Raw genomic sequence first — 11,171 nt, 5'->3', positions numbered from 1 at the left:
CCATCCATGGACTTAAGCAAGAATCCCAGTCATGAAATATCAGGTTTCATAAGACAATACAATTCGGTTTTGAACAGAACCAAGATGAACCATGTGTGTACAAAAAGTGTCAAGATAAAGTAGTTACATTTTTGTTGTATGTTGATGATATATTGCTCATTGGACATGATGTGGGGACATTATCAACAGTAAGGATCTGATTGTCAAAAAAATTTGATACGAAGGACTTGGGAGAAGCAAGCTATATCCTTGGGATCGAGATCTTATGAGATCACAGGAATATAATAATAAGCTTATCCTAAGCTGCATTCATACATAAGGGCATAGCAAGATTTGGCATGTTTGAACTCCAAGAAAGGCTTACTTCCCTTTAGGCATGGAGTTCCTCTTACTAAGGAGCAGTGTCGTAAGACACCTCAAGAGGAAGAGCAGATGAGGGTTGTTCCTTATGATTTGGTTGTAGGAAGCCTCATGCATGATATACTATGCACTAGACGAGATATATGTTTTTTAGTTGACATGGTGAGCAGATATCAGTTAAACCCTGGGCCACAACATTGGGTAGCGGTGAAGCATACACTCAAGTATCTTCGGAGAATGAGTGATTATATGCTTGTCTACCCTTGTAAGGATTTGACAACTACTGATTACACAGATACTGACTTTCAGTCAGATTGTGATTCCCAAAAGTCTACCTCAAGGTATGTCTATACCTTAGGCGGAGGAGCCAGTAGTTGGAGAAGTGTTAAGCAATCCTGTATTGCTGGCTCCACTATGGAAATTGAATGTGTTGCGGCTTGTAAGGAGGAATTAAGTATGGCTTAGGAAGTTCCTAGTTGATCTTGGTGTTATCAGGATAGAGCAGTCTCCTATTATGTTGTTTTGCGACAACATGGGAGAAGTTGTACAATCCAAGGAACCAAGTAACCATAAGAGAGGGAATCATACCGAGTGCAAGTCTTATCTCATTAGAGAGATAGTATCTCGAGGAGATGTAGTTGTGGCTAAGATTCCATCGACTGAGAATTTGGCAGACCCGTTCATTAAGACCTTGCCACAGAATATTTTAAAATCTTACTTAGAAGGAATGGGAGTCAATTGTGTGCCTCATTTGAATCAAGGGCAAGTGAGAGTTTGTTGAGGATTGCGCCTGAAATCTCAAAGATAACATTTCTATGTTTGACATTCAATGTTTGTAATGAATACAAGTTGTCATTCACCAATCAAATTATTTAAGCATATGGCATATAATACATGCTTATTATAGTTACATATGTTGTGTATATAAAAGGTCATTGGATTACATTGAATATGGTCTAAGGGTGTGAGTAACGAATTTATCACACTAGGTCTTTTTGTCACAAATTGACAAAAGAAATACCTAAGTCCTCTACCTGAAACATACTCACAAAACACATCAAACATATGGAGAATAGGAGAGCTACAAACAACAAAGATTTATCAACAAAAAATTGCAAGAGCATGCAACACATAAAGATACCAAAGGGACAATGCATAACAAAATGTAAGAAGAACAAAACTCCCCCTCAAAACAAGGATACCACTGAAAGGCTAACAAAACAAGAGCAAAAACTCCCCCTTAAAGCATGATCCAAATACAACAAGAAACAAGAACAAGGTTTCTCCCCCTCAAGAAGTCAAGAATACACACAAGATACTCACATCAAAGACTCATGTTTGTAAGCAATGAAAATCCCAAAATATCTCAAAATATTCAAAATATACATGAGACTTGAAAAGACAAGAACATCATTTTGTTTAACACAAGCACGAAAAGAGTTCCATTCTACCAATGCTTGAGTGTGTATGTGAAAGCCATTCGTTGAGCAATTAACAACTTGCAAAAATGAGGAGTAAGCTTCATCAAAGAAGAGGTTTGAACAAGAAGATCACATCAAAAGTGAAACCTTATCATACTAGGGCCTAGCCACTTTCATCCAATACATTCCTTGTTTAAAACATAGCACAAACTTTTGACACAAGTGAACATTCTTTTGGAATATGATATTTTGATCTTTTGGTTCACAAAAACTTCTCTTTGAGAAAGTGTCATTTGAAACAGTTTTTGGTGCTTACCACAATTGGAGGAATGCTGAAATTTTTAAGCTCTAGGTTCAACTAGCAAATGGTCAATTTGATAGATACCACTAGTCAAACCTCATCAAATAGTTACCTAGAAACACCCACATTCAAAGTTAAGAATAAACTCAATTTAGGCTTAAAAGTGTGCAAAATCAAGCATAAGTAAAACATACCACATAAGCTTAGGCTTGTATGTAACCACAAAACTAGTCCAAAGAACAAATCTTCATCTCATGCATATTAAGAATACTTAAGATATAATGAATCAAGAATGTAACATGAGCAAATAATGGACTATCAAGGTGCATATGACAACAAGAGAAGGATGCACCCAAAACAAAATATTTTTGTATTTTTGAATTTATCAAGCAACAAAAGCACAAAAAAAAAAAAAAAAAAAAAACAACAACAACAACAACAACAACAAAGCAAAACAACATGCACTAGGATAAGCAAGAAATATTCAAAACCATCAATCCTAGGCATGTGAAACACTCACCTAACCAATGGTGAGATCATGATCACTCCCCCTCAAAGGGTCAGTAGTATCATCCTTCCTAACCCATGCTTGGGTGATCCTAGGTCCCGAAATTTGCTTCTTTTCAATCTCATCTAACCTAGAGAGAACTTTCTCCATCATTGTTACCCATTATGATCTTCCCTAGAGTAGGAATTCTCATTTTTATGAACATGGGGTTTTAGTTGAAAAAAATTGGGTCGAATATGACCAACCTTACCACAATGATGACATGTGGGCACAAACCTTTGAGAGGGTACATGTCTAGGATGATGCATAGCCCTTGGCATAGGATGAGGTGCATGAGACTTAATAACATTTTTCTTACCTTGCATCCTTTGGGGAGTAGGAGCAGCTGCATGATTTACTTCAAGAGAAGAATCTTCTACAAACCCTGGTTTAACAAAAACAGTCTTGGAAGTAGAAGCAATGTTAGAAGCATTTTTATCAAATCCAAACCTAGATTTATCACCAGAAATTTTCTGAACATGCAACATTTTATCAAGTTTTTCACTAGAAAACTTTTTCAAGTGATTTCTAGAATCATTCAACTCATGTTGCAGGGAATCAACTTTAGCATTCAACACATGGTTTCCAGATTTTAAGGAATGACAAGCATTATGTGAATCATTCAAAGATTGAAGCAAGTTATCCCTCTCAAGCTTAAGTTCCTCAATTACTTTCAAAATTTTCACATTCTCTTTTCTCAAAGTAGTAAAATTTTCACACAAATTGTTGTATGAAGATTGACGATTCCTTTCTTTTTGTGATTCATTGTCAGAAGGGAATTGAACATCAGAACCATCATTAGAATCAACATCAGAAAATTTAGAAGCATTAGAATCATAAGAAGCAACAAAGGCCAAGAAATTACCATTGCCATCAACATCATACCCATCAGAGTCATTCAAAGTAGCATTGAGGGCTTTTGGATTGTTACCATCTACTTCATCTCCATCGAAGTCACTTAACGTAGCAAAGTGAGCTTTTGGTCTACAAACTTTAAGATTAGCACAATCCTTGCGCAAATGACTATAGCCGGAACACTAAAACATTGAAGACCACGAGAGTCTTTTTCTTTTCTTTCATGAACATTCCCTTTTCCAAATTTTCCAACAATTCTATGTTTATGTTTGTAAAACATTTTGGCAATGAAAGCAAGTTGTTCATCATCCGGTGATTCCTCATCAGAAAGATCATCGGAGTTTTTCACAAGAGTTTTAAGAGCAATGGACTTGGCTTTCTTAGGAGGATCCAATTTAAACTCAAAAGTTTGAAGATTACCAACAAGCTCTTCCAATTTCATGGTTTCAAGATTTATACTCTCCTCAATAGTAGTAACTTTCATATTGAATCTTTCAGGAAGAGATCTCAAAATCTTTTTAATCAACTTAGTGTCAGAAACTTTCTTACCAAGACAAATCATGGAGTTTCGAATTTCACCAAGTCTACCATAAAAATCATTGAAAGTTTCATCCTCTAACATTCTTATAGACTCAAATTGAGAAACAAGCATTTGAAGTATAGAAGACTTGACAAGAAGCGTACCTTCATAAGTGGTCTCAAGAATCTCCCACGCTTCTTTGGCCCTATCACAATTTGAAATTCTGGAAAATTCTCCTTGTGATACTCCACCGCTCAAAGCATTCATAGCTTTGTCATTTGCCTTACTGGTTTGTTTCTCAAGATTGGACCATTCGACTGTAGGCTTGGCGGGAGCAGTCCATCCAGATTCAATAACAAACCACACTTCAAGAGATTTTAGGGACAGTTTCATACGGGCCTTCCAATAACCATAGTTGGTTCCATCAAAATAAGGCACATTGTTAACAGTTTGAGACATCATAAAAATGGAGTCTAAGATCACACTCAGGAGTTTAATCTTTCACGGGGTGAACCCGCTCTGATACCAATTAAAAATACAATAATGACTCCCAACACACCTAGAGGGGGGGTGAATAGGTGTTTGCCAAATAAAATGCGGAATTAAAACTATAAGGCAAGAAACAATCAATCACAAAATAAGCAAAGCATTAAAGTAAATGAACACAAGAATTTTGGTGACGAAGAGGAAACATTTTAGAAACCGTTCTAAAAGGAAAAATTTCTCCGGGGCAGCCAAACCCAGAAATATCATTATAAGAAGATTACTCTCGAGATTACAGATAAGAGGACACTTACAACCCTTTGTAACTCCTTGACTTTGTAAGAGCCACAAGCCTCCAAGCTTGCTTACCAACGCTCTTGAATCTCCTTCACAATGATACTCCTTTACCGAACTCCTTTTGGTAGGGTTCTTCTTCTCCAAAGTAGATTACAAAATAATAGCTCTCAAACAAACATACAAACACTCTAAGAGAGTATGGCTTCAAAGCACATAAACATCAAATCTCTCTTAGCACATACAAGGAAATAAACACTCTAAGCACTTAGAATGTTTTCACTCTCTTTGAGCTAGTTTCTCTTTGTTTTCCTTGATGAAAAACGAATGACATGAGTCCTCTATTTATAGGCACAAGTGGGAAAGCTTTTCAAATCAGTTAGGTCACCTTTCTAACTGATCGTTCGACCACTGTTCGACAGCCAGTCAACCGGTCATGCACCATGTGCTGTAGTGGGCGACATGGGACAACTTTTTCGGGATTCCTGCAAGAATATAAGGACCTGTCTGCCACCGTTCGTCCCACCTGTCGACCGCCGACCCATACTTTAAGGAGACATGTTCCCCGTGTTTTCTGGAATGTTTTCGGGGTGTCGAGAGCGCTGAAAGTGAGTTTTGACCAACCACCGGTCTACCGGAAGAAATGGGAGGTCGACCGCTACAGTGCCATGAACAGTAACGATGAATAGTAGTCATGTATAGTTTCAGTAGGTGAACAGTACCATGAATAGTGACCGATCGACTGAAGGGCAAACGCTGGGTGCACGCGACACATTGAGTGAACATAACTTCAGTGTAAACAAGAAGCGGTCGACTGGGAGTCGAACGGAACCTTCTGAGTGAACAGTAACACTTCCAAACTGAATCTGGAAAATCCGTCGGTCCTTCATCAACAGCGTTGATGGATAGGCATTTGTGGTCCGATTGAGCTGAAACTGTGTAGGGACGTTCAAGACACATGTAACTTCATTATGAACGGTGGAGATAGTATTTTGAGCATTCTACATCAGTGTTTTAGCTCATGGACAATAGCCTCTGTGTTTTGGAACCGAATTAGGCCAACAAAAAAACTAACAATTTTAATTTGAATGTAATTTCAGGAGAACAAATTTATTTTGATTTGTGATGATTGTCGTTTATATCAAATGCTTATTCTATTTGATTTGTTATGATTCGAATATATAACAAATGCTTAATTTATCTGGTGTCATGTTATTAAAATCAAATTCTTAATTAAACCTTATTCAATTTTTTTTAATGAGTATATTATTGCTTTATCTTTCGATTAGGAGAATTGATTTTGTACTTTGTTGAATTAATTATGTCTCAAGAATAAGTAATAGAATGCTAGGTGGATCCTTAAAGCCTTATTGTTTCCCATTAATTTTCTCCAACTTCAATTTATTTAGTTTAGTTTATGTTTCATTCCATTGCTCCACTTTATTGTGGAAAAACAACAAACCTATCAATTTATTTCTGTGTTATAATAAGAATTTTATTTTGACAATACCTTTAATCAGGATGTGTCATAAAACTTATGTTTTACAGCATCCAATAAAAAAGTGTCACATAAGCTAAATACATCAAATACAATAGGAAGTAAAACACTAGATTTTATCATAAAAACAAAGCCTATTGTGATAGGAGTTTCCACTTTTTATTTTCCTGTTCAAGAGATGCTGGAACCGTGGTTTCTGACTGTGGCTGGTGGAGAGGAGATCCACAGATGATAGTTCGATATACCAAAGTGAGAGACTTTGAAGATTGATGGGTGTTTGCAAAAGGCACGTAAGTTCAGGAGGAAAAGTGAAATTTCCTCTAAAAATTTTATTTTAGTATTTACTATTCCATTTGGACCGATCTTGTACTTATCAAGAATTTATTATTTGTGATAGTTTGCACTTGAATTTGCACTCTTTCTGTCTAATTAAGGCCCCCATTATGATTAAAAAAACCATTGATTATCAGTTGAAAAAGAATTCAAATTTCAATGTGCAAGATAATGAGGCTTTAAAGGGAGAAAGAGAAGAAAAAAGAAAAAAAAAATCACATAGATAGATAAAGGGCCCAATTTTGGTAAAAATGTTAATCAATACTCTCTTATTAAGAACCCAATTATGATTAAATTATTTTTCAAAAAAAAAAAGGGGGTTAAATTATTTAATTCATAAAATAAAATCATTAGATGATGATAAGTTGAAAAAAAAATGGCTGTCCTACTCCAGAAAGTTGTCTCAAACATGATAGATGGTTTTGGATTTATTTTCATAAAAAAAAGGCTTTAAAAAGAAGTTTTACAAATAGAAGAAAGTACTCCAATTGACAAATTATTTGCAAAATTTTATTGTGAAAACTTGTATAGTTGCTTATGCGAAAAGAAGTTTTTCAAAATTAAAATTTTTGTTAAAATCTTACCTAAAATTGACAATGTCACAAGAAAAATTAAGTGAATTAACCATATCATCAATTGAAAAATAGATAAAAAAAAATATAAAAACTTAATTAGTAATTTTAGTTTCAAAAATTAGGAAAATAATTTTTGAATAAAAGAGATACTATAAAAATCAAAATTAATATTATTTAATTAATACATAAATATAGTAAAAGGCCCCACTTAAATTTATTGCCTTAAGTCTCAAAATTTATCGAGTTGGCACTAATTGTAACATTTGTAAATGCTTCCATTATTATCTACCAAGACTACCATAGCTAAAAAATAGCTACGAACAAGTCTCTATAGGTGAGTCCCAAGACTTTTACATTATTTGGAAACGAAAAGACATGAAAATTATGTAAACAAACTTGTTGTTGTCACATTACCCTCCTTCAATATCTTGTAGAAATTTTGTTTTAACCATGGTGAGTGTGACTAGAACATCTTCCATATTCATTCTCTGATCAGGAGACTCTACACAACATCTCAATGCTAATCTCATAATAGATGATAAGCAATCCTCCATATTAGTACAATCTTTGTCGCTTTTTAATAATTTGGCATCAACAACTTCAATTACTGAAAGGTGTTATGATTCCTCTACTCATCGTTTCAAGCTCGTTTCTCCATCAAACATGTCATTTATTGGCTTCTTTCTTGTGAAAGTTTCCATCAGTAAAATGCCATAACTATACACATCGCTCCTAGCTAATAGAAATGATTCCTTCCAATCCATACTCTACATATATAATGTTACAATTAAATAGGAGAATATATTTTCATTGTGAACATAAAATCCAAAAACAAAAAAGTGCACAAATGATATTCTACTAAAAGATTATATTTATCTATGCATGTACCAGTAAAATGATACATGTGAGCTTTAGTAGTACATTGGAAACATCACCTGGTGCCATATAGCCAATGGTAGCAAGAGTCACGGTCCGCATCATAGAGTCTTCATCACCAAAGAGTTTGGCGATGCCAAAATCAGCAACATGTGTGACCATGTCTTCATCTAACAAGACATTGCTCGGCTTCAAATCACAATGAGCAATAGTCGTTGAAGAACCGTAATGAAGGTATTCTAGCACTGACGCAACATCAATCATTATATTTAGTCTTTGCAAGATATTTAAGCAGTATTTGCCAGAATACAACTACCTCTCTAGGTTGCCATTAGGCATATATTCTAGTACAAAGGACTTGAAGTTCATGTTACTACAAGTGCTGATGATTTTGATTAGATTTCAATGATAAATATTGTGTAGGATCTCACACTCTACATCAAAACTCTTGAATGCTCCTTCTTGCAAGTTTAAAACTTTTATTGAAACGATCATCCAATCTGAGAGTGTTCCTTTGTATACAGACCCAAGACTCCTTTTATCAAGTAAATTGTTTGCATTGAACCCTTATGTTGCATGTATAAGTTCTTGGTGAGAAATTCTTCTCCATGGCACTAGAGGTGACAAGTCTACCTTAGCTAGAAATTCTGCATTCCTTTTTTGGAATCTTTTCCAAATTGCTACAAGAGCCACAAAAATTATTGTTAACCAAATTACCGGTAATATGTACTTTAGTATAAGTGTTGGTGTGCTCTTTTTTGGTCGAGTGGCTACATCTTTACATGGGGGAACTTGTAGTCGTGGAGCACCACAAAGTGCATCATTTGACAAAAATGATGCAGCCAGGAAGTTTACAAATGGTCCTTTTGTAGGAATATCTCCTCTTAGTCTATTGAAAGACACATTTAAATATTTGAGGTATGAGAGTGTTTCTAAGGACTTGGGAATCTCTCTAGATAAATTGTTATGAGAAAGATCTAAGAAATCTAAGCTTATTAATCCACCAAATGATTCAGGAATTGTGCATTCCAATTGATTGTCCGCCAAGGAGAGATTAACCAAATCTTTGAGGCCACCAATTGTTGTTGGCATATTACCTGATAATTGATTTCTTGATAAATCCAACTTTTTCAGAACCTTCAAATTTCCAATTTCTAATGAAAGAAAACCACTTAGAGAATTTGATGACAAGTTGAGCACCAAGAGATTTTTAAGGCTCCACAAGTTCAAGGGATGTAGAAGTCAACTAGTTCACTGACCGAAGGGGGGTTTTGGGAAGAAAATGGTAGTCTGATAGGGTCGGGCAGTAAAGTTGGCAGTTCATGGCTTGGACTTGCTTTAGATTAGAGGTACTCCCCTCCTCAATGTATTGGCCCCTAGGATTGGCCACTGGCTGATTTGGAAGCTCTCCTTCTTCCATCCTGTTGAGGGTATTAGCCATTTGTCCAAGCTGAGTCTCCATTTTGTCAATGGCTTGAGTGTGAGAGTTCAGTATTTGATCATTAGCCTCCATTTTGCTAATTGCCTTCAATACCGTCTTTTGGAAGTCAGTCTACGATTGAGGAGGTGGTTCGTCCTAATACTACTGCTGTGGAGGCCGGTATGTGGAAGACGGTTGATACCGCCTATTAACTTGAGCTTGATTGTGCAGGCCCGAAGCTGAATTTCCTGAAACTTGAGCCTTCCATAAAAAGTTTGGATGATTTCTCCACCCTGGGTTATAAGTATTGGAGTACGGATTATTACCCAATTGTGAGAATGCTGCATTGACCTGCTAATTAGAAACATCAGAAAAATTCGCAGCAGAGGGACAATCAGTATCTTGATGCATAGGACTAAGATACACTAAACAAAGGTCATGCGTTGAGAATCAGTGAGGAAGCGGCTACTGTTGCCATAAGCTGGTCTATCTTTCGAGATAGAATGGTCATCTCAGGGTTTGCACTATTACTAGGCTTTCCTATCTCAAAAAGACCTTTAGCCTTAGGGACCTTGCGTGCAGGTCACCTACGTGACGTAGCGGAAGACTAAGGTAACTAATCAAAGAGCGGCGTCTTTGATTCTGCAAGGAGAAGCGTCTTCGTCTTCTATCCAAAAAAGATAAAAATAAGCCTGCAGGCAAAAAAGAAAGATAAAACTCCGCAGAGTATTTGAGAGAAACTTCTTTGATTTGATAATAATTCAATTGATTTCTTGAGTTTTACATAACAAACTAACATATTTATAGAAGAGAAATACTTGTAGAGAAAGTAAACCTAATCCTAGTAATAATAGTAAACCTAATCCTAGAAACAATAGTAAACCTAATCTTATAAGGAAAGGAAAATAATTAAAGTAAACCTAACCCTATTAAGGAAAGGAAATAAAGTCCTAATAAAATTAAATAAAATCCTAATATAAAATTGACAATTAGCGAGAATCGTAATAATCTTTCCTTTTGTACTTCCATTGTCTAAGAATGGGTAAAATTCTGATCAAGGGGCACTGCTCCAATATTATTTTTGATATTTTCTTTATTTTCATTTTTATCGAAAATAAAGGTAAATATCGTCCTACATCAAACACCCCCACTTGAAAAAAACTCATCCTCGAGTTTTCTTCGGAACATGGCACATGCGGCTCCTCTAAAGAAAAGTACTTGGAGAAATCTACATAGATAGCATCAAGACACGATTTTTCCTTTTCGTCTACTTCCACAAAAATTTCTTCAACGATTTCTTCTTGGATGTCATCTTCAACTTCACAGTTTTCTTCAAAGGAATCGCCAATTGTCGTGGTGATCATGATGACTTGCATATGTGACGGAGGAGGTGGTGGTGGTTGTTCTTCCACTGATGTATTCGTTGGAACAAATAGTTGTGGCTGGACAAATTGTTTCTCTGGCGACATCTCCAAATTAACAGCCTCAACGTCCTTTTCACCATAATTAATATTTTCTTCATAGGAATAGTACCTATTTGGAGATTTACGAATATGGTTACGGACAGGTCGAATGTGAATTACGTCGTCGTCAAAGAACCTGTCAGCGTATAAAATCTGAACGGGTTTGACTCGGATCCCATCATCATCTTTGGCATCATTGTCCTTGTGATTCCAATGGGAACCCAT

General features: G+C 35.8%; 1 protein-coding gene across 1 annotated transcript; it reads right to left on the bottom strand.

The window, feature by feature from the left end:
- Window positions 1-7,819: 7,819 nt before the first annotated feature.
- LOC132169543 (probable LRR receptor-like serine/threonine-protein kinase At3g47570) lies at window positions 7,820-9,576 on the bottom strand. The gene is made up of 4 exons (XM_059580565.1): window positions 9,323-9,576; window positions 9,161-9,217; window positions 8,109-8,337; window positions 7,820-7,954 (listed from the first exon to the last, which is right to left on the bottom strand). The coding sequence occupies exons 1-4, from the start codon at window positions 9,574-9,576 to the stop codon at window positions 7,820-7,822; spliced, it is 675 nt and encodes a 224-aa protein (XP_059436548.1).
- Between the last annotated feature and the right edge of the window lie 1,595 nt (window positions 9,577-11,171).

This window comes from Corylus avellana, chromosome ca2 (assembly GCF_901000735.1).
Source record: "Corylus avellana chromosome ca2, CavTom2PMs-1.0".
Classification (NCBI taxonomy): Eukaryota; Viridiplantae; Streptophyta; class Magnoliopsida; order Fagales; family Betulaceae; genus Corylus; species Corylus avellana.
Note: the sequence above shows the minus strand (reverse complement) of the source record. Positions and strands in the feature narration are given on the sequence as shown.